This window comes from Archocentrus centrarchus, chromosome 3 (assembly GCF_007364275.1).
Source record: "Archocentrus centrarchus isolate MPI-CPG fArcCen1 chromosome 3, fArcCen1, whole genome shotgun sequence".
In the NCBI taxonomy this organism is placed as follows: domain Eukaryota; kingdom Metazoa; phylum Chordata; class Actinopteri; order Cichliformes; family Cichlidae; genus Archocentrus; species Archocentrus centrarchus.
The window spans coordinates 18,150,141-18,172,246 of record NC_044348.1 but is presented as its reverse complement, the minus strand read 5'-3'; the positions used below and the strand labels follow the sequence as shown (position 1 = coordinate 18,172,246).

At 41.7% G+C, this 22,106-nt stretch overlaps 2 protein-coding genes across 4 annotated transcripts; both read right to left on the bottom strand.

Annotated features, from left to right (window-relative positions):
• Nucleotides 1–632: 632 nt before the first annotated feature.
• Nucleotides 633–6,712, bottom strand: gnao1b (guanine nucleotide binding protein (G protein), alpha activating activity polypeptide O, b). Of its 2 annotated transcripts, none has more exons than XM_030758846.1 (8): nucleotides 6,329–6,712; nucleotides 6,144–6,186; nucleotides 3,678–3,819; nucleotides 3,217–3,377; nucleotides 2,977–3,105; nucleotides 2,758–2,887; nucleotides 1,961–2,114; nucleotides 633–1,875 (listed from the first exon to the last, which is right to left on the bottom strand). In XM_030758846.1, the coding sequence occupies exons 1-8, from the start codon at nucleotides 6,444–6,446 to the stop codon at nucleotides 1,688–1,690; spliced, it is 1,065 nt and encodes a 354-aa protein (XP_030614706.1). In that variant the 5' UTR covers nucleotides 6,447–6,712; the 3' UTR covers nucleotides 633–1,687. The 2 variants fall into 2 exon arrangements, with proteins under 2 accessions (XP_030614706.1, XP_030614714.1); XM_030758854.1 differs by having other exon boundaries at nucleotides 633–902; nucleotides 2,004–2,114; nucleotides 6,329–6,711.
• Nucleotides 6,713–9,177: 2,465 nt separating this feature from the next.
• Nucleotides 9,178–20,920, bottom strand: tradd (tnfrsf1a-associated via death domain). Of its 2 annotated transcripts, XM_030726425.1 has the most exons (5): nucleotides 20,841–20,920; nucleotides 15,144–15,297; nucleotides 14,771–15,051; nucleotides 13,487–13,634; nucleotides 9,178–9,980 (listed from the first exon to the last, which is right to left on the bottom strand). In XM_030726425.1, the coding sequence occupies exons 2-5, from the start codon at nucleotides 15,292–15,294 to the stop codon at nucleotides 9,682–9,684; spliced, it is 879 nt and encodes a 292-aa protein (XP_030582285.1). In that variant the 5' UTR covers nucleotides 15,295–15,297; nucleotides 20,841–20,920; the 3' UTR covers nucleotides 9,178–9,681. The 2 variants fall into 2 exon arrangements, with proteins under 2 accessions (XP_030582285.1, XP_030582284.1); XM_030726424.1 differs by lacking the exon at nucleotides 20,841–20,920 and having other exon boundaries at nucleotides 15,144–16,774.
• Nucleotides 20,921–22,106: the final 1,186 nt, after the last annotated feature.

Sequence of the window (22,106 nt, the reverse complement as noted above, 5' to 3'; positions counted from 1 at the left end):
TGTTCAGCCTAATTTCCTGGTCTAACCTTAATTCTCTGCACAGATTAAAGCAGGTCAGCATGTGTTTAAACTTTTTTTTTTTTTTTTTTTTTCTGAGCAGCACTGGAACAACACAGCGACTGCACAGCCTTGTTCGCCCTGTAATCAGACTCAAGACCACAAACGCAGGAATAGTTAGGAAAAGTGTGGCTTTAATGTAAACACAACATTCGATTGGCTCAGCACAAACATTCCACATGAGAGCAACCAATAAACTACTGAATAGGATGAGGGTGCAGCACAAAAACATTCACAGTAAAAAAAAAATCTGGTATAATCATAATATATATATACAGTACGGTGCTTTTAAGGTGAAAATGGAGATAGGATATGAGGGCTGATATGCGATGGCTTAGAGAGTATACGGGGGTGGGAAGATGAATTTCTGGGTGCACAGGTGAAAATGGAGAGCTGTACTTTTTCTCTGTGAAAAGAGAAACATGACAGACGAGGGGGGGAGTGGTGGTGGTAGGATAATGATTACCTCCTCACTGATCAGGGAGTGGGTGGGGTGGGGGAGGAAAAAATTGACTCCCCAGATAGAGGCTGCCTCATATGATATTGTTCTCCTCGTGCAGTCTTCTATTTCTACACAGTTTCACATCGAAGGGTCACGCACCACACGGAGAACAAGATGTCACTGGAGGGCTGTTTCCTACCCTCTGTACCAAAGACGAGATTTGGTGCACCCCGGTTTTTCATGACAGGAAATAAATAAGTGGCATGGGATTTCAGGAGGTAGGAGGAGGCATGTAGGGCATGAGGCTTAAATAAATAGATCATTCACTGATAACATGTTATATCTGTTGCTTAAATAATATAGTTGATATTATGAGCTATGATTTCTGATCCTATTCCTCTATCTGTTGTTCTCAGATGGTTGGCACCGATATGACTTTTTTTTTTTTTTTCTTTTTTTTTTGAGATATCATTGGCTGTTAGGTATTTCCTCAGGCTACAGGAGGGCAGTGGCGATGGGCAGCCACTCTGAACAGAAGGATCTTCTCTTCTAATTGTGATTAAAGTAAAAGAGAAAACCGAGAGTGGAACAGACCTGCAGGCTACTCGGTCATGTGCGCGTCTGAAGGAAAGTTTAAATAGCCTCCTTCTTTTCCATCCATAACTCTCAGCCACGAGTACAGCACCTCCCTGACATCATAGTCATCATCTCCACCTTCACACACACAGCAGCTCTTCAAACGGAGCACCAGAGGCTGTATTCAGTCCAAGTAGACGAGCCTTGAGACTTGCACATAAAAATGCCCACAAAATCTGGGGACAATATTCCACGTTGTGCTTAAAAATGGCGCAGCATGCTCCTCGCGTTACATTTCAGGCTCCAGCTGAATAAACCCCTGGTGCTGCCGCTTTTGACCCTCCCGGTTGTTGACACAGTTATCAACGAAACATGAAACATTCAGCTCAAAAACACATTTAGAAAAAAAAATGACAAAAGTGGGGTTTTGTACTGAAATCAAAATAAGAGGAAGGGAACAAATCATGGCAATAATCCAGTGTGGTGTCTGACGGCAGCTCTTTGGGTCCATTTGGACATGTAGAATTACATATTTATGTGTTTAAGTATCATCAAAATTATCATTATTAACACCTCATACACTCCATGACAACCTCTGTGCTTGGCCCGGCCTCAGTATAAGCCACACCCTCTAAGGTTGTTTGCAATAATGATGTCAGTGACTGCATCAAACACTACCTGGATGTTTCCTGTGTCTGTGGCACAGGTCAGGTGACAGTAGATCTCCTTGTTTGGAGAGCGGTTCTTACTCTCAAACTGAACCTGAATATATGCAGTAGCGTCTTCGTAAGTATTAGCACCTGGAGACAAGCAGAGACAAAACAGCAGAGGGTGATTAAAGTGCCTTGCTCGGGAAGCGGCTGTGATTGACGGCACTGGCCTCACCTGTGTATTCTGGAAAACAGATCGTCAGCGGGGACTTCTTTATCTTCTCAGCGAATAGATCCTTCTTGTTAAGGAAGAGGATGATGGAGGTGTCGATAAAGAACTTGTTGTTGCAGATGGAATCGAAGAGCATGAGCGATTCATGCATGCGGTTCTGTGGGAAGAACAGATAAAATATTCCTGTTAACTCTGCCGAGGCACTTGGCAAATATGCACTTATGGGGTTTTTTTTCCCATCATAGAGGAACTTCTGGTGCCTCTCAGAGAGGATTTAGCCAAACCCAAAGGGAAATGACCTCCATTGTCATATTTTTAACCACTTTTGTTTATCTGAGTCTGATTTATGCAGGCACAATAGATTTTTGGTTGTTCTTGAAGTGGTTGGGAATAACAGGGAAATGCATAGATTTCTGTCATATGGTGACAAAAAGTTATTGCCCCATACTGAGACAGGGAAAAAAACCCATGTGTACAATTTATACTGAAGCAGAAAGTAGCAAAAATAATGATAAATAATTAAAAAAGCTTCTTTTTTTTAACTGTGAAACGTCTTTATTTCTTCAAATTTAAAGTCTGAGGGTAGAAGGTGGTGCTGTGTAGATAGTACATCAAGCCTCTGAGAAATACAGGATTTTATAAATAAAAATTTTTCGATATAAATATATAATTATCTTGTGTGGTGAGAGAACCTCATCAAAACTTTGAATTAATTGGACCATTTCTATATTTATTTTCCCCTTTACTGGATAAGTGACTGTGGAGGTGCAGCGGAGGGATTCATGCTCGGGCACACTTACAGTTGTTTCATCTTCATGGAGCACCTGGTCGTACCCGCTCAGAGCGACGCAGAAGATAATGGCCGTCACATCTTCGAAGCAGTGAATCCACTTCTTCCTCTCTGACCTCTGACCTCCCACATCAAACAGCCTGGAAAAAGGGGGCAAGATGTCAATACAGACCTGGAACAAAAATTGCTGAACCTCATCTTAGAGAGATGAGCTGCAGCAGCGCCCTACCTGAAGTGGAGGTTTTTGAAGGTGAAGTGGGTTTCGACAATGCCAGTGGTCTTCACTCGAGTTCTCAGGATGTCCTGCTCTGTGGGCTGGTAGTCTGCTGCACCAATCCGGTCTAGACTGTCCAGATAGCTGATGAAGGAAGACAGAAAAAGTAGTGGATTAAAAGACTGGTGAGTTTTTTGTTTGTTTGGGGTGGGGTTTCCGCCATGCGGCTTCTTGCATTCTTTTTGCTTGACTCACTATTTAGCCGAATCATTGAGCTGGTATTCCCGGGCACGGTTGAAGCACTCCTGAGTCCCAGCGTCAGCCCATAAACGCTTCATAGCGCTGAGGAGCTCTGCAGAGTATGGCTCTGTGTCCTCCATACGACTGACCACGTCACAAACCAGCTTAGCATCGGCCTGCACAAGCACATTTCATTAGATCACGGAAGAGCAACTAAATTATATCTGTATATTTATTATTCATCATCTGTCAGAGCGGTATGTAAGGACTTTTTAAATATGATAAATGCACTACTGTTTCTCTAAATGGATGCTACAAATACACCAGATGAAGCTGCTCGATCCAGTCCATAGACCAGAACCCAAACAGATACTGTAAACTACACGAGGACAGGTTTGCGTGTCAGTCCCAAATTTCGATGTTATGTTATTAAAATCAATGCTTCTGAAAAGCTGGAGGGTGAAGGTAAGACTAACTTTTCGATCCCTGTCTCCAAACTCGATGCCCAGAGAGTCCATGGCTCGAAGGATGGCTGCCAAGCTCTGGATGGTGTTGCTGTAGACCACAGGCTTGTACTGCTTCACATCATCCCCAGAAAAGCCATCTTCATGTATAATCCTGCACAAGTACAAAGATATTAAAGAGAAAAAGTCACACTTGTCCATATGTTAATGCACACCTAAATAACTGCCTTTAGTCCCTTTCTCTGCTTGTGTGTGTGTGTGAGAGATGATTACTATCTTATCATGTTCTCTCCCTTGTTCCAACCATCTCTGCCTTAAATCCATTTTTAAGTGTGTGTATAGTCTGTATAATGAGGCAGAAATTGATCATACACACTCAGTCTGTGATCTGTAATTGGGCAGTAATGTGATATTTATAATTTATGATGGGAAATGGGGTGGAATCAGTCAGAGCACTAATCAATCACACAGTTAAACTCTTTCATAATCCGGGCAGCATTAAATCATCCATCAGGACATCCTCACCCCGACTGGATCGATAAAATGTCAGCCACGTCTTCCTGAAAACTGACCCACGAGCCACGTTTGAACTCCTAAAGCGGCTTCTCGTCACCTCGCTGATCATCAGTGATTGATATTTGATGGGGGAAAATAAATACGGGATGACGCTTTTAATATATTCATCTCATTAATGCACATTACGAAAATATGCTTCACAGCAGAGAGCTCAGCCTCACGGCCCGAATCTCCACTACCATCATAAAAATTAACAGTTGTGTGAAATAAATGATTAACCCTGAGGGAAACAGGAGCGGCAGTGCAATCCAAAGCTGTGCCTAATAATTATACTGGTCAATTAATTGTTTATGTTCATAAAAAAAAAAAAAAATAGGGGAAATTTTTAATTTCCTGCAGCTAAAAGTGAAAATACTCAAAGTACCAGGACAGATGAAATAAACAACAATTCAATCACTGGAATAAGTTCCTGCCAATCAACGAATTGTTTATCAATTAGTTGGTAAAGATCTAAAATAACTGTAACTATTGGTTAATCCTACAAGAGGACATGTCTGTGTGTTTGTGTTTACAAAATGTTTACAATTACATGGAAATTATTATTTGCAAATCAGTGATTTGCAAATAACTATTATTTTTCAACTCATAAAAGATATACAGTGAAGTGGATTATTGTTATTTTAAAAAAATCACTTAAAATTATTGGGACTTTAAAGCACAAGTTTCAGCCCAGTGCTGCTAATGAAAACCTCACTGACCAATCACAGAGTCTGACAGTGGAAAAGTATTGAAATAGACATGCCTGACATTTCTGCAGCTGCAACTGACCGGCATGGTAAGTGCTACATCCAAATATCGATGAAGCTGCTACTTGTTTAATTCACTCAGTCCATGTGGAAAATCTACTCCAGTATGTGTGCCTGTGCACCATCAGCTGCTGCTGGTGCACTTTTCTGGCTGTTCTGAGGCTTTTCAAACACTTCCCGTGGCCTCCCTTTTACAATGCAGGGAGAGTTAAAACTACACCACTGCCTTCAAATCAACCTGGAAGATGATGAGCTGGCAAATCAAAGCAGGGCATGCAACCTGAACCCTCCAATACCTAAACTTTATGAGTCACAGCGTGTATGTATTGTAAAAACCCATCCATCTGCTGCTTGCTTGGGCTAAAGGAAGCCCTGAAAGTGTTTGTAAACACTATCTGGCCAAGTGTGTGGAGTTCAGGGAAGAGCGATGAGTTATGGGCAATCAGAGACCACAGGGAGGGTAATGAGGTGAAGGGAAAAGAAGGAAGCAGGGCATGGAGGGAGGGCGCAGTCAGTGCAGTTGCAGGAAGGAGACACAGAGCTGCCCACAGATATGTTTCATAGGACAGAATATGCAAAATACAGTGGCTTTTTCATGGTGAAACGTCGAGAAACTTAACTAAGAGGTTTAGAAGAGACGACAACAGTGATTTAAAACATCAAAGAGTGATTTAGCTTAGACAGGGGAAGGTTTAGATGCTGTTTCAGAAGCCATATTTCTGCGTAAATCCGCTTTATGGGCAAAGTACTCCCGGCAATATCGTGCACTTAAAGCCATTAAGATTAAAAGCAGAGGTATTCACTAATGGACCTGTAGTCCTCACTGTAATTCACACACACATACACACACACACATACGGAAAAACAACACCCACAGATCCCCAGTCGCACACTCCCTGTAGTCAAGCAAAAGCCTCGTTAACTACATTTCAGCACCCCGGCGGTGAACAGCACCCTGGGACGCACCGGTGCGGCCTCCGCAGCCTCACTGTCGGTCTGCAGGAGGTGCTTGAGTCACCGGCACTCCTCCTGGGCTACGGCCTCTCGAAACATGGCGGCTCAACCTGCCTTAGCCCATATAAAGGAGGCGCAATCACGGGCCTTTCACTCTACGTGTGCCTAAAAGAGTCAAAATAAGGCAAAAACGGACACTTACTTCATCTGCTTGACAATGGTGCTTTTGCCGGACTCTCCGCCGCCTGTAAAGAGGGGAGGGCAAGAGTGAGAGCCGGCACAGAAATCAGTACCACGGAGAGCACCTCCGCCCCATGCAGTCCCACTACAAGAAGTACACCGAGCCGAGGCGGCGCAGCCCCGCGGCCGGGGCGGCTCTGATCTTACCGAGCAGGAGGAGTTTGACGTCCTTGGCGGCGACCAGCCCGTCCTCTTTCAGGTTTTTCTCGATGGCCTTGCTCCGGTCCAGAGCGGCGCGCTCCTCGGCGCTCAGCGTACATCCCATGTTTCCAGGCGAATGAGCAATCCCGTCGTCTCCCCGGTCCGCCCTGTCCCTCGCCGACTCTCTGTCACTGCGTTGTCTCACTCGCGCTCTCCTCCCGCGCGGTCTGCTACAGCATTAGGCCCGGATTGAGGGCGAAACGGAGCCGGGATACCGGAACGGTCTTTTCTCCGTGACTGTGTCTCTGGCTCCGTCCCCTCTATCAGAGGGGGTTGAGGGGGGTGGGGTCGTTGTGCTCGAGCCTGTGGGGTTGGGGTTGTTGTTAGGTGGGGAGGGGGGGTCTCTCTCTCCCTCTCTCTCGCTCTCGCTCTCTCTCTCTACAGGGCGGCGCTGATGGTGATGATGGCAGTGAGCGCGAGCGATTTCCTCGTATCTTTTCAGGAAAGCAGGCAGGAGGGGCGCGAGAGGAGGGCAGGCTGCGCGAGACTCCCCTAACGCAGACAATCTGGTTACGTCAGAGCAGCTGAGATGTAATCACGTCCGACGAAAGATTATTCAAATGAAAGAGCCGTTTAAATGGCAAACGTCGCCCCCGTGTCTCGTGGCATTAGTGGAAATCGTGCAGCCGTGGAATCAGTAAAACGCCCCAACACGGTCACCGTCTATTCCCTGGGACATGACGTGTAACTTAAACAGCATAAACAGGCCCAAAATATGCCTGGGTGGTGGACGCGCCTACCACGTTTATTGTGTAAATAATAGAGCGGTAGCCAGGGTTAGGAGTATAAACATGAAAGGAAAAGTACTCAGAAGCTTAAATAAAAGTACCACAGTGTGTTCTAAGTAATTACGTACAAATTCTCTGTAGCCTATGCACAGGTGTGGCATATATTATCTTCTGTTGGATAAATGTAATTGTGCTTGAGTATTATTCAGTTATAGCCACCACTAGCAAAAACAACACTACAAATACAAATATAACATTTAAAATAAAAGTCTTGCATTAAAAATCTCAACCTTACTAAGAACTGCATCGGGTTTTGTTTGGAACATACAAAGAAAGTAAAAACTGTCACATGAATGTGTAAAAATTACAAAAATCTCATCTGAAAATCAGGGAAGTACAGTTGTGGTCAGAAGTTTACATACACTCATCATGGGCATTTCTTTGAACTGTTCTTTTTCCAGGGTGGAATGATTATACAGCATATATCTTTAATGAATTAAAAAAGTTTGAATTTAGTTTAGATTTTCTCTCATCCACACAGGGTTAAAATTATGCATACAGGCTCAAAACCAGTTTTGATGTTTGAGATCATTGCCCAGTTAGAACAACCACGTGTGTCAAGTTTCAACTATAAAGTTGTTGATTTGAGGTGAAGTTGAATGGTTCCAAGAGACCTTCCCAACTTATGTAAATATACAATTCTCTTTCTTAGATCTTCACTGAGTTGTTATTAAAGTATTTAAGTAAGGGTATGTATATATTTGAGCCTGTATGTATACTTTTAATCCTGTGTGGATGAGAGAAAATCCTAAATTCAAACCTCTGCACCAAATTCTTGTTTTTTTTTAAAGTCGTTAAAGATGTATGTTGTACAATCATTCCACCCTGGAAAAAGAACAGTTCAAAGAAATCATAAAAAGTCCATAATTACAATGACATTCATGCCCGTGATGAGTGGATGGAGAGACAAACACAGTCATTAATGAAGTCTCTTTCAGGTTATCCCTTGCTGATTTCGGCAAGGCCACACCAAACCATATTCTGCACATATTCCATCAGCTTATCTTCATAATAAAACAACCTGGGTATTAAAACTGTCCGGCCTGCGGTCCAGGCCTGTTGCCTATTATAAAAATATGAAAAAATTTCACTTTTAAAATTACACAAGTTGGTCTCTTTAGTTTCTAAATGCCTACTGGGGGGGGGGGGGGGGGGGGGGGGGGGGGGGGGGGGGGGGGGGGGGTGACACAACACCTGTCCTAAAGTACCTAAAGTAACATAAACCCACAAAAAGAAATGACGTAGAATTATTTTATTCTCCATCATTATGGTCTAAATGTTGTCTTAAATTCACATTTTAACCTCTATTAGGCCATTTAAAGCATTAAAAATATCAGTGTCAGCTTAAATCAGCATATGCCATAACGTGTCAGTGCAGGAGGAAACATCTCTGTACACCATAAACCTACAAAATTCCCAGAACTATTACAGAGGATGAAGTCTCACTTTCATCAACAGTTAGAGCAGAAGGGAGATGTGTGTGCTTAACTTAGAAAACTGCATGTCTATCTTTGTGTGAGTGTGTGTGTGTGTTTGTGTGTGTGTGTGTGGGGGGGGGGTGATAAAAGCTTCTAATCCACACATCACATCTGGCTGGATGGTCAAGTGGAGTAAAAAAAAAAGTGGGGGAGGGGATCTTTTACAGTGGACCGTGAATGAAACCAGCACAGGAGCTCAACCTGCAGAAGCTCCATCCATCTTTGACAGGCAGGCTGAGATAAAACCTCACTACACACCTCAGCTCTGCCCCGAAGCTTCCACAACATGATTCAAGCAGCAACACACACACACACACACACACACACGTTCAACATCAGTAATCACCAATTCAATCATGTGCACGTGTGTGTGAGTGACAGCAAGCATTGGCAGAGAGGGAGTGAGGATTAACACTAAATTATACCTGAGGGACTTTTGACAAAATGGTGTTTTCAGTTTTAATTACACTAATGTATCAAGCAGAAACATGAAGCCTGTTTTTTCAAAATCATTTAATTTGTATGCACCCATTTTGTAAAAAAAAAACAACAACCAATAACCTTCAGTTTTACACTCATTAGAAAGAAGACCCAGCAGGTTTCATCTGTAAATTGACTTGAAAAGGAGAAACATGATGAAAACAGTTTAAATAGTGCATTAAACTCACGACAGCATTTTTTAAACAGTGATGACAGATCATTCCAACTAAATGAAAACAATTATCAATAATAGTAATAAACAAAAAGATGTGAATCATTTAATGATTCACACATGTGCAACACACTCATACACACACACACACACACACACACACACACACACACACACACACACACACACACACACACACACACACACACGTACACACACACACGCACACACAGAGGAATGATTTGAAATGTGAAGATGATGATGATGACAGACATGAAGAACAAACACACTGTGTATGTAATATAACCAGGAAGGACAAAGTCGCTGCTCCTCATGCAGAGAGGACCCGTCGCCCTCTGTTTTCACAGCTCGGACTCAGAGTTACTCTCGCGGCTGGAGGCCCAGAATATGTTCAGCAAGGCTGGTGAGTTTGCAGTCCTCCAGTGCTTTGACCAGTCGGCTCAGCTTGGCTGCCCTCCCCTCCGCCTGGATGAAGCGGCTGAGCAGCTGATAGGCTTGCTCATATAGCCCTTCTCTCTCGTACTCGTAGGCCAGGTTGTCTATAGCTGGACCCTTCAGAGCGCGGCAGTTCCTCCCCAGTGCCCTCCCTACATGCTTCCAGTGACGGCCCACTCCGTTAGAAAAACTCTGCACATCTGCCGCTGTCAGCATTCGGTCCTCTGATGGGGCCATGGGATCAAGATGAAGGAAAAACATTAATGTAAACCACACTTTATTATGATTACATAAACAGTGTTTTATAAACAGATGTAAACAGTAAGCTTTCACAGAATAACTTAGGGCAGGGGTGTCAAACTCATATTCATGGGTCACATAATGCTCAATTTGATCTCAAGTGGGCTGAACTAGTAAACCATTGCATAATAATGCATACACCCCCCCTAATGTTTCCTATACCTCTTTGAAGTATAAAAACCAGCAACAGAGCCAAGATTTTAAAATAGCTGGAACCATAAATCCAAATGAAAGATAACCATCATCCCACTCCAGTAAAAAAACAAAAATACCCAAAAGCCAGACAACAAAAGGATTATTTCCTGTTAAAAAAAACCTGCTCATTTAATAAGCAATGCATTTATAAAGCAGATGACAAAAATACTCTACTGTATATCTCAGTGCTTTCACATACACTGAGTCCATCCATCCATCTTCTTAACTGCTTATCCAATTCAGGGTCACGGGGTCAATGGAGCCTATCCCAGCTGCCATAAAGTGGAAGCCGAGGTGCACCCTGGACAGGTCACTTGTCCACTATTGCAGGGCCATGTATTGGCCCTGCAATAGTGACAGCCATTCACACCCCTGGGCAATTTAGAATCAACACTTAACCTAACCTTCATGTTTCACAAAAAATTTTCTTTTACTACTTTTAATTTTCCAAATATTTCTACTCCTGTGTAGTGATGCTGGCATCACCATGATAAAACTAGAATCTCAATTTATTGAATTTTTTTATATTTTTTTTTTAATTCGGACAGGCTGGCGACCTCTTGCCCTATGACAGCCGGGATAGGCGCCAGTCCCCCCGCAACCCTGAACAGGATAAGTGGAACAGAATAGATGGATGGATGGATGGATGGATAGATGGATGAGACCCTTCTGGCCCCCAGGCTTCATAGCTGCACGTTTGACTCATCTGACATAGGGGTTGTATACAATTGTTTTTTGCTAGCTCATTACTCCAGATGCTCTTCTGAAAATGTCCAGGTGGGAGCACCTTGGAGGGTGAGAGGCTTTGGTTACTATGATATCAAACAGCCATAAGTAAGTAGTAGTATGTGTGTTGTAAGTACCTGATTCTAGGGCTGCAATCTAAATATTCCTATAAACATACTGTTTTCATACTAATACTATGGTAGTCCAGGAATGGGTACACAGACCAGCTTAATTAGCTTCTCCTCCACTGTTGTCCAGTCATCATGCAGAGCTTATACAAGCAGGATGTGGTAAATGGTTGGTGTGTTACTTAACCCACCCCTCCGCCACTGTGAGTGGATGACTAGAAGAAAACCTGAATGCAGCATTCTACCCAAAATTAAGCACCAACAGCACATGTTCACAGGATCCATTATTAATTACACATTTCTCATTTAGTGTTGATATCAATTTGGCTGCTGGTTTAGATAAAAATGAGGTCTTCATGCAAATAAGGGGCATACATAAAGGGCATCCAGCACCTTTGAAAACTCCTGTAAGCACTTGTAAAATTAACCATGATTAATTTCACACTTCAAATGTTTTCAGAAACACATTTCAGTGAACTATTTTTGTAATACATAAGTAAAAGTTTCCAAATGATTAGCCATGTTGGTCCAGTCTGAAAAATGGGAGCAAAGAGTCAACAAGAAGCATCCAGTCATGTGTTTGTGCAGCCTGAGGCAGCTGGAAGAGAGGGAGAGTGCTGGCCAGTCATCTATTGTGATATTGCTGGTGGCACGCGCATCAAGCATTTAAGATTGCAAAGTGGTATGACCTCTCTGTGGACACTTAATAAAGCCTTTATTAAATACACGAATCTCCCATTGCATACAGCTGGGAAAAAAATTACCTCAGGAAAAAGCTTTAGTGGACACAGCCCCATACTTGATTTAAAGTACACCAACAGGACTTTTATACTTTAGTACTACATTGTCCTTTTGCCAGCTGTAGCTGCAATTTCAGCATCTTCTTCCTTCATTTAATGTGCTTGAAGATTTAATGAGTCATTTTCAGCCAGATGGGGACAGGGATACAAACTAAACACACATTTTACATTGCACATACAACTGTTATGTGTGGGCAGGTTGCTGTTTAGACATTCAGCAATTACAGAGCAACATTAGCAATCATCTGGAGAATAAAATTCATTATTTTTCCTAACCGCTTATCCAAATCAGGGACACGTGGGGCTGGAGCCTGTGGACCAGCTCTCATAGGGCGAGAGGCAGGGTACCTCCTGGACAGACTGCCAGTCCATCACAGGGCTAACACAGAGAGACAGACAATCATTCACACCTACGGCCAATTTAGAATCACCAGGTAACCTCATGCGTGTCTTTAGACTGTGGAAGGAAGCTGGAGTACCTGGAGAGAACCCACGCAGACACATGTAGAACATGCAAACTCTACACAGGAAGGCCCCAGCTGACCGGTGGATTTTAACCCTGGACCTTCTTGCTGTGAGGCAACAGTGCTAACCACATGACCACTGTGCCACTAAGTCAAAATTTCTTTTAGGTCTTCACCAACTCTTTAAATACATTTTAAAGATATTTTAATCACTGTTTTTGGTTTTCTGGCCTGTATAGCTTTACTAATATAGTTTCATTTCACTCCCATAACAGTGACTTGCAGCATCAGCAGGCAGCTGGTCTCAAGCAATGAACACTACCTGCTAAGCACCAAACAAAAAACAGGCAAAGTCAGCGAATAGCCTGTGATCACAGGGCTGTATAATCTGATTATTCATATGAAAATACTGATCAGAGCAGCTTTAATGCTTTACATGGTCAAATACTGAAAAATCAGGTGTAATTATTAAAGACCAGTTGGTTCATGAACAAAAAAAACAAACAAACAAAAAAACACTGCTGGTATACTTACACACTTTCCTTTTTCCCATTAAAATCACCAACATAAAACCCCAGGAGAGTTTTAATGTGTGTTTGGGTGTTTAATTTCAGTTGTCTGGCAGCCACCAAATCTCCCTCATTTTTATTCATTTAAATTTTAGTTGACCCAATATGAAATCAGTCCAAGCATGCAAACCAAATGCATTATCTGCAGGCATTAATCTCTTCCCACAGACTGGCTGGATTAGAGAGACAGCTGAAAAACAGTATTGAATTTATGTGGTGTCAGGAAAAAAATAATCAACCAACCAAGTTCTGGCAGCTTCTCGCATTTAAATAAAGTTGTTTTTGGAGATGCACAAGGAGAACAAAAAAGGTTTCAAAACAAAATACAAGTCCTTTCCACTTTCAAGAACATTTCCTTTCACTCAAAAGTTTAGTAAAATTTTATCACATTTGTAACTAAACCCCCATCCTCCAGATAAATTTACAGTAAACACCTAAACAAAGAAAAAGCTTAAACATTTTAGTGTCTGCTGGGACCTCTTTGAGTCCAGCACTGTGAAGAGCACCCTACACAAACATGACAAGTAACAAAGACCGTCTCAACTCACCAAACACTCTGTTCTCAAACTCGAAGCAGTTGCTGGGAATGGGAGACTCTTCCTGTGTGATGGTGGCGGTCTGTGAGGCAGGACCACGGGCCTGACTCTGCAACTGCTGCTCAAGCTCATCAATCTCCTCATCGCGCAGGCGCTCTGGCTGAAAAATCACAAAACAACAGAAATCAGAAATGACAGAAACTTCAGAAATGAGAAGTGCTGGGGTGTCCCAAAGGGCCATACTAAGATAAAGGGCCATGGCTTAAATTTGACAGAAATGGGAGATTATTTGTGATTACTGGTTTTTGCTTCAGAACTTTTTTAACTTTATGGATCAGTTTGGTGTCCTCTGAGGTTACATTTTCAGTCAATCCAAAATGCTGCAGCTAGAGTACTGACAGGGACTAGAAAGAGAGAGCATATTTCTCCCATACTGGCTTCTCTTCACCAGGTCCTTATTAAATCCACCGGCTCCCTGTTAAATCCAGAATAGAATTTCAAATCCTTCTCCTCACATACAATGTTTTGAATAACCAGGCTCCATCCTATCTTAAAGACCTTACAATATGATATCACCCCAATAGAGACCTTCGCTCTCAGAATGCTGGCTTTGGGCAATTAAAAGTAGAATGGGAGGAAGCTTTCAGCTTTCGGGTCCCTCCTCTGTGGAACCAGCTCCCAGTTTGGATTCAGGAGACAGACACCCTCTCTATTTTTAAGATTAGGCTTAAAACTTTCATTTTAAACTTGGTTAGGGCTGGATCAGGTGAGCCTGAACCCTCCTTTAGTTACACTGCAATAGGCCTAGGCTGCTGGGGGGTTCCTCCACTCACCTCTTTTCACTCTCTATGTGTTATTATTAATCTTTGCCTCTCTTCCACAGCATTTCTTTTGTCCTGTCTCACTAAGTACAAGCTTAGAGGTACCAACTAAAAAAAATACTGTTGCTGAAAGTGCACTGATCATCAATGTGTAAGGCTTAAACTTGTGATGGGGCTGAGAGCTGTAACTGAAGATGGTGTGATTTAATTAAAAAAAACTGAGCAGTACTCACAGCAGGTCAGGTTTAGCTTTCAGGAACAGGTATGACTACAACAGACCTGCCTTTGTGGCTCTTTGTGGAAAAAGCCCCCAATTTAGCTGCAATGTGAAAAAATTGACTTGCAAGAAAACCCCATGAAGAAATCTGCCAGTATCAGGTGCAACGAGGTGAAACAAGACCTACTTTAAAATTTGAAGTACGGACAGCCCTTTAAAAATCACCGGTGACCAATTTAACAGAAACATCAAACTTACCTGTGACAGGTGGATGTGCTGTAGGCAAAGCTCCAAGTTCTCTAGACACAGATCCAGGATGTGAGTGCCTGCCTTGAGCTGGGTTTCCACAGTTAACTCTTGGGGCAGAGCGAGCAGCCGGCAGGCATGCTGGCAGAGATACTGCCTCACTGCTCCAGAGCTGTAGCTCTCCAGGAACTGACGACATGCTGTCACATTCACAAACTTCACCTCCACCCCCAGGAAGGGATCAGCATCATGGACCTTCAGGATTTCATATGTACCCAGACCTCCTGCTGAATCTAACAGTGGAAGATATTCATCAATGTGAAATCCTATGAGAGGTTTCTTCTATTTTAGTTAGAATTTAGTATTAGACATTAGACGTGTTCACCTATAAGTGTCAGCTTGATGACTTTGAAAATTATGAACTTTCCCTGTGGGTCTTTGTAGAGAGAGAGCAGGTTCACACCAGGACAGAGAGACTGCAGGAACATGACCGTGCATCCCGTCCATGGACCTCCATCCACAGTCTTGTCTGCCATTCTCTGAACACAATTTGAGACAATTAACTGAAAAAGGTACACTTTCATATATTCTATACTCATTATATGCAAATTGAAATATTTAAAGCCTTTTTTGCTTTAATTTTAGTGACTGCGATATATAACTCATAAAAACTGAAAATCCAGTACCTCAAATTACTAGAATATTTGCTAAGATAAAAAAAAGGATTTACTAAAATATCTGCATGCTCATTTATACACTCAAAACCCAAAACCATTTGGTAGTAGTTTTGGCACTGTGGGCTGGTGCTAAATCCTGCTGGAAAAGGTAATCTGCAACACCATAAAGCTTGTCAGCAGATGTAAGATTAAAGTTCTCTAAAATCTCCTGGTAGATAGCTGTGTTGACTTTGGACTGTGGGCCAGAATCATCACAAACTGTGGAAACTTCAGACTGGACTCCAAACACCTTGGATTCACCACTCTTCCTCCATTCTCTAGGACCTTGATTTCCAAATCAAACACAATTTTTACCTTAATCTGGAGACAGGACTTTGGGCCACTGAGCAACAGTCCAGTTCTTCCTCTCCTTATCTAGATAAGACTCCTGAGGAGTGGACTGGTATTAGGAATGCAACAGTTGTAGCTCCTTTCCTGAAGATGTCTGTGTGTGGTGCCTCTTGATGCACTGACACCAGCAACGGTCAACTCAGCATTCTTCCCAATGATTGAGGTTGACAGAGTCACACAGATATTTATACTGTGAAATACTGTGTAAGTAAATATTCTACTAATGTGAGATTTTCATAAGCTATAAGGCATAATCATCAAAATTTAAACAAAAAAAATCTTGAAATAATTCACTGTATGTCTTAATGAATGCAGAGTATGCAAACGTTTACCTTTTTGAATTCAATTACCAAAAAAGAACTTTTTCCATTTTTTTGACTGCACTAATGCACTAGTATAATAAATCAAACAGTTACCCCACTCTATCACCTGTTCAGTCGATTTACTTGTCTGTTGAATTTGGAGCCCTGGACAGACATTCACACACACACTCACGGCCAATTTAAAAGACACCTATTAACCTAACACACGTCTTTGGACTGTGTGGGGAAATCAGAGAATGCAGAGGAAACCCAGGAAGGCACAGGAAGTACATGCAGACTCCACAGAAACATCCCAACCCAGCAGGAGGTCTGAATGCAGATCCTTCATGCTGTGAGGCGAAAGTGTAAACCACTCCACCTCCACCATCAACAGGTAATAAAAATATGTGGCAAGAGGAGTACGTCATCTCAAGTTCAGGGTCCGAACCTTTGATCAGTGGTTATTAATTCTATGTCTCATTCTATCTGAAACAGAAGATTCAGATTCTAATCGTCTTCACTCAAAGTGATGGGAAAATAAACCGTATCATCTCTGTGAACTTAACCGCCTGGATCAGTGGCAGCCAAAATACATCCACGATGTTTCTGGCCTCACTCCACCTTTTTTACCCCAGCTTCTTTCTGAAACCCTCATTACATAAAAACATGTTTAATCTCATCCCTCCCCTCCCCTCCCCCAGTACAGCCCCTGACTCCTGCAACCTGGATGAACCACTGAAACCTGCTGGCTCTCTCTTGGTGCTGCCTCCATGCATCCTGATATGGAGCGCTCTGCAGGGAAAGAGGAACCTCTGAGCTGGATTAGGTGCACGTCCTTGCATTTTACTGAATCACAGTATGCTTGGCTACTAGGTGTACAGGAAACGACTTAGGCAGCATGTAATTATTTGCTATCCTATCAACTGGTACTCTGGAAGTATACTGTGAGATTAGTTTAGCAGCTGGATGAGGATTAAGTGATCATCGGGAGCTTAAAATATATAATTCATCCTTTGCTGCCAAAAAGGCAACCTCTAGTATTCCCTGGAGAGCTTGTTTGATGCTTGGGTAACAAAAAATATTTGACTCATAAGCACGTTCAAATGGCTTATTTTGTCCAGTCCAAAAACTATGAACAATAAATCGAGCTGACATAAAAGGAGAAAAATTAAAAGTCCTGACAACTGGAAAAGCATGACCAGAAAAAATGTGTCATTTACAAATCTGATCATTTTCAATTTTCAATTATAAATGTAGCTGTCAATCAGCTGTTTGTCTCAACCCATAGATAAATACAGTAATATCTGACACAAATTCAGGATTATAATTGATCACATCCTTATGCCAATCATATATGATATGGTATGCTTTTTTTTTTTTTTACATGACTGAATATAAATAAAAACAGCTACCGCTGGGTGCATTTATTCCTCATGTCCAAAAGATAATTTCCTTATAGTAGCTTTAGACATAATAGTGTGTTCTGATCACCCAGAGACAGAAAAAATGATCTGTGTCTGTCAGAATTCAGAGGTTTCACCTTGTGAGGAGTGGGTGGCAAAATCAGAGCCTTTTGTGATCATTCATAATCTGAAGCTTCAGCGTTCTGTGATTAAATCAAATGGGTTTTTCCAAGGTCACCATGTTTTCAGTTTCAAATTCAGCTTGACTTGTTTCTCTGGTGAGCTGCTGGTTAGAGAGGGCAACACAGACATTTTCCTCAACAAAACTTTGCAAAACACTGATGGCTCACATGCTGGGAAGGCTTCTCTTTACAGCCAGAATAAATAAGAGGAACAGCAACAGAAGTGAAGCAATCCTTTAAAGCTTTAGAGAAAGGACCTGCGTTTTTGCATCACCTTAACTTGGTAGGTCTTCCAAAACCACTCCAGTTATTGATCAACTTTGCAGACTATTTTTGATCTGGCACATTTTATAAACAGTTTATAAGTTGTAACTAAATAATTCAGTGGAAAGAAAAATATTTGTTAATCCTGTGGAATATCTGAGGCTTCTGAATTGATTCCCCACAAAATGTCACATGTAAGCAAAACACAAAATGACTAATCGCACAAACCAAGTCAGTCACACAGGCTGAAATTCCACCTCTTCATTAACTCTTATAAGCTGCTACAGGAAGCACTGTAAGTGTGTGAGTTAGTTGTGAGTCAAGAGTTCGTGTTTTTGTTTTTTGTTTTTTCCCTCCCTGAAAATCCTAATTGATCTGACCACATTTTTTTTCCAGTGGCATCAAAAAAATTTTTTTTCAACTCTACAACATTTTATGATTTAGTTTTTTAATTTAGCATTAGATTGTTTTTAACTTTTGGCTGCCAAATTGTCAGAAATACCCCTCCAGAATGGCCCTTGTGTTTCAAGGTAAATCTTCAACTGATTTGGGAGACCCATCCAAAGCCCTGTTGTGAATGGGTCATCTCTTAAAACGGCCTGTAGGACATCTGAACTAACTCAAACTTATATTAACACCAGAAGGCTCATTATGAATGAGCTTTTAATCCACCTGTACATGGAGTCTGACTAGCACAGTGTTCCAGTGTAGGTCGGAAGTGGATGACCAGGGTACAAATTTAGAATGAGATAAATTAATATGATTTCTGGAGGGAAAATTTAAAAAAAGACTTTACTAATGCTATTGTGATAACATTTATTTCACCAAAATTCAAGCTGGGTTCTTTTTTATTACGTATGGCTGATTTAAAAAAAATCTGAAGAAGGGCGGTATGAACAAAGGGCACAGTCATGGGGTCAGCACAAGGTTAACCAGTGTTTTCTATTATATCAATATTCTAGTTTCTCGCTTTTAAATACATTTGAAACAAATTAAAGTGTACAACATTTTAAATGGACTGTATGCCAACAATTGATGAGCAACAGCTTCTGCTTTGCTACTTCAACACCACCTGGACAAACCACAGACAGAACTAAAATACACCAGGAGAGTAAATACAGTTTTACTAAGGGCCATGCTAAGAGATGAGAAACAAATGAACAGCCAGACTCACACCCACTGGACACTTTATTAGGTACACCTTGCTAGTACTGGATTCAAAGCGCTTTTGCCTTCAGAACTGCTTTAATTCTTTGTGGCAGATTTGTTGCAGCACTTGCTGTAGATTTGTCAGCTCCACCTGATGTGAATCTCTTGTTCCACCACACCCCAAAGGTGCTCTGCTGGATTGAGATCTGAAGACTGAAAGTCATTTGAGTACAGTGAACTCTTCGTCATGTTCAAGAAACCATGCAGGTAGGCCATGGCGTTTAAACGATAGACAGTAGGGGTCCAAAGTGTGCCAACAAAATATCCCCCACAGCATTACACCACCACCAGAGTGAACCACTGATACAAGGCAGGATGGCTCCATGCTTTTATGTTGTTTATGACAAATTCTGAATCTACCATCTGAATGTGGCAGCATAAATCGAGACTTGTCACACAACTTTTTTTCCAATCTTCTGCTGTCCAGTTTTGGTGAGCCCCTGTGAATTGTAGCCTCAGTTTCCTGTTCTTAGCTGACAGGAGTGTCACCCGGTGTCATCTTCTGTTGCTGGTATGTCTTCTGCTGCTGTAGTCCATCTGCTTTGATGTATTAAGTGTTCAGAGATGCTCTTCTGCATACCTTGATTGCAATGAGTGGTTATTTGAGTTACTGATAGTCTGGCCATTCTCCTTTGGTATCCACAAGGCATTGTCACTCAGAGAACTGCTGCTCACTGGATATTTTATCTTTTTTCAGACCAGTCTCTGTAAACCCTAGAGGTGGTTGTGTGGGAAAATCGCTGTAGATCAGCAGACCAGCCACATTCAAAGTAAATTCAATCAGCTTTCTTCACAATTCTGTTTGAACTCCAGCAGCTCATCTTGACCATCCTTGCATATCTAAATGCACTGATTTGCTACCATGTTTATTGGCTGATCAGATATTTGCGTCAACGAGAACAGGTGTATCTGGTCAAGTGTCCGGTAAATGAATAATAAATAGGCATTTCATGATTACAGCTTTGGCATGAACTTTTTATGGCTTCTGAAGAAAGGCATGCCAGAACAGGTTTAAAAGCCACTGAATTAGAAGCAAGGCAAACTGTTGAATAGAAAACAGCTGATATTTGGAGCTGTCTTATTACATGTTTATGTTTCAAAGCGTCTAATAACACGAAACTTTCGGTTACAGCTGATAAACTCATCATAAATAAGAAATTGTTCTTAATCTGTTTGCCTGGTTAAATAAAGGTTTAAATTAATTAAATTAAGCTTTCCAACAACAACAGCAAAATACATCCAGAGTTTACTTAAATTACTTAAATTATAGACTAAGTAACTTTAATGTCAGGGTGATAACTGCTGCCCAACTTTAAAGTGCTCGACTGAGGACGTGGTTGCTAAGCGACCCGTACGTACAGGTGAGTTAGCTGGTTACCGTCAGGATTTTTTAACAATAACTTAACAGCTGCATTGTTTTGATTCAGAACACCGTACATGTAGTTATTGGGTTTTAAAATGTCAGGGCCTTAAGCTGGAAGGATGGAGGTTACTGTGTGAAATGTCACGTAGAGTAGAAAACTGCCGTGAAGCTACGAGCAGCCGCACCGCTGAAGCGGTCTAAAGCCACGGGAGCTGACGCCCCCAGTTCCCGCCTAGGTGCCCCTTTGATTCACCGTGAATATAATACTTTGTTAAGCTCGGCTCAAACTTACCTTAAAACTTTCTTCGAGTGTTGGGTAACACTTCCTTCTGAGGGCTCACACGGACAGTAAGAACTTCCTGGCCTCCCATTGGGTGCGCAGATATCATACTGAGCCCTGATTGGTGGAAAACCACGAGCCGCCCGGAGGAAAATCGTGACGGGAAGGAAGTAGTCTTCTTTTTTCATACGTATTACGACACGTCTCATTACGAATCCATACGTCATAAATATAAACCTGAACCAACGCCAACACAAAATAAACAGGACATACATACAAAAAAAAAAAAAAACAGCTGCAGGGGAAAACCAAAGCACTGCATTTGATATATTTGCATATTCGCACTGACAGCAAAAAAAGGGACAGCGGAGAAAGGTTTCTTGGATGTTTATAGACATAGGTGAAATTAACCTAAGAATTAATCAAATCCAAAACATTTAATCAAATTAAATTACATGCAGGGGAAATGCAGGGGAAATGTTGTCTTGGGTTTATATACCCAAGACAACTAAAAGGTTTTCAGGTATATAAACTTGGGTTTATACCTAAAAAATTGGTAGTGTGCAGTGTGTCAAATTTTTGAGGAAGCTGGCCAAGTAGAGGACAAAAGAAGAAGTGGCAGGCTTAAAAAAAAAACAACAAAAAACTGTATAACAGATGAACAGAATCTGAAAGTAATTTCCTTAAGAATTAAAAAAATTGAGCAATAACATGACACAGGACCTGAGAGATGCATCTAGCTCTTCAGTTGATCCATCTACTGTTCACTGAAGTCTCAGCAAGTGGCTGTCAAGAGGCTATTATTAATGAAGAGAGAGAAAAGGCTGCGGTATGCCAAATTACACAAGAACTGGACTAAAAGTAAGTGGCAACAGATCTGATGGATTGATAAATCTAAATTTGAAAATTTTGGTTAAAATCATTGTATATACAGAAATGGTCAGGAGAGGGGTACAACAGTGAGTGTCTACAACCACCTGTAAAACACAGTGGGGGTTCTGTCATGGTTTAGGGTTGCATTTCCTCCAGTGGTTTTGGAGATCTTGACAAAACTGATGGAATTATAAATGCAAAAAAGTACCATCAGTATCCACCATGCAATACCATCTGGAAAATATCTGATTGTCAGCAGCTTAATTTTTCAGGATCACAATGATCCCGAACACACTCCCAAACAGTGAAAGCATACCTGGATAGAAAAACACACAATGGAACATTGTCACTCATGGACTGGCCCTAGAACCTGGACCTCAACATTACTGAAGCAGTGTGGGATCA

Coding starts and splice junctions, on each gene's coding strand:
- gnao1b (XM_030758846.1), bottom strand. CDS start 6,446: ATGGGATGTACGCTGAGCGCCGAGGAGCGCGCCGCTCTGGACCGGAGC. Junction 3,106..3,216: donor CTCAATGATTCGGCTAAATA/GTGAGTCAAGCA, acceptor TTCCTTCATCAG/CTATCTGGACAGTCTAGACC. Junction 1,876..1,960: donor CTGTTTTCCAGAATACACAG/GTGAGGCCAGTG, acceptor GCTTGTCTCCAG/GTGCTAATACTTACGAAGAC.
- tradd (XM_030726424.1), bottom strand. CDS start 15,357: ATGAGTATAGAATATATGAAAGTGTACCTTTTTCAGTTAATTGTCTCA. Junction 13,635..14,770: donor AGCACATCCACCTGTCACAG/GTAAGTTTGATG, acceptor GTGATTTTTCAG/CCAGAGCGCCTGCGCGATGA. Junction 9,981..13,486: donor GTTTGAGAACAGAGTGTTTG/GTGAGTTGAGAC, acceptor TGGCCCCATCAG/AGGACCGAATGCTGACAGCG.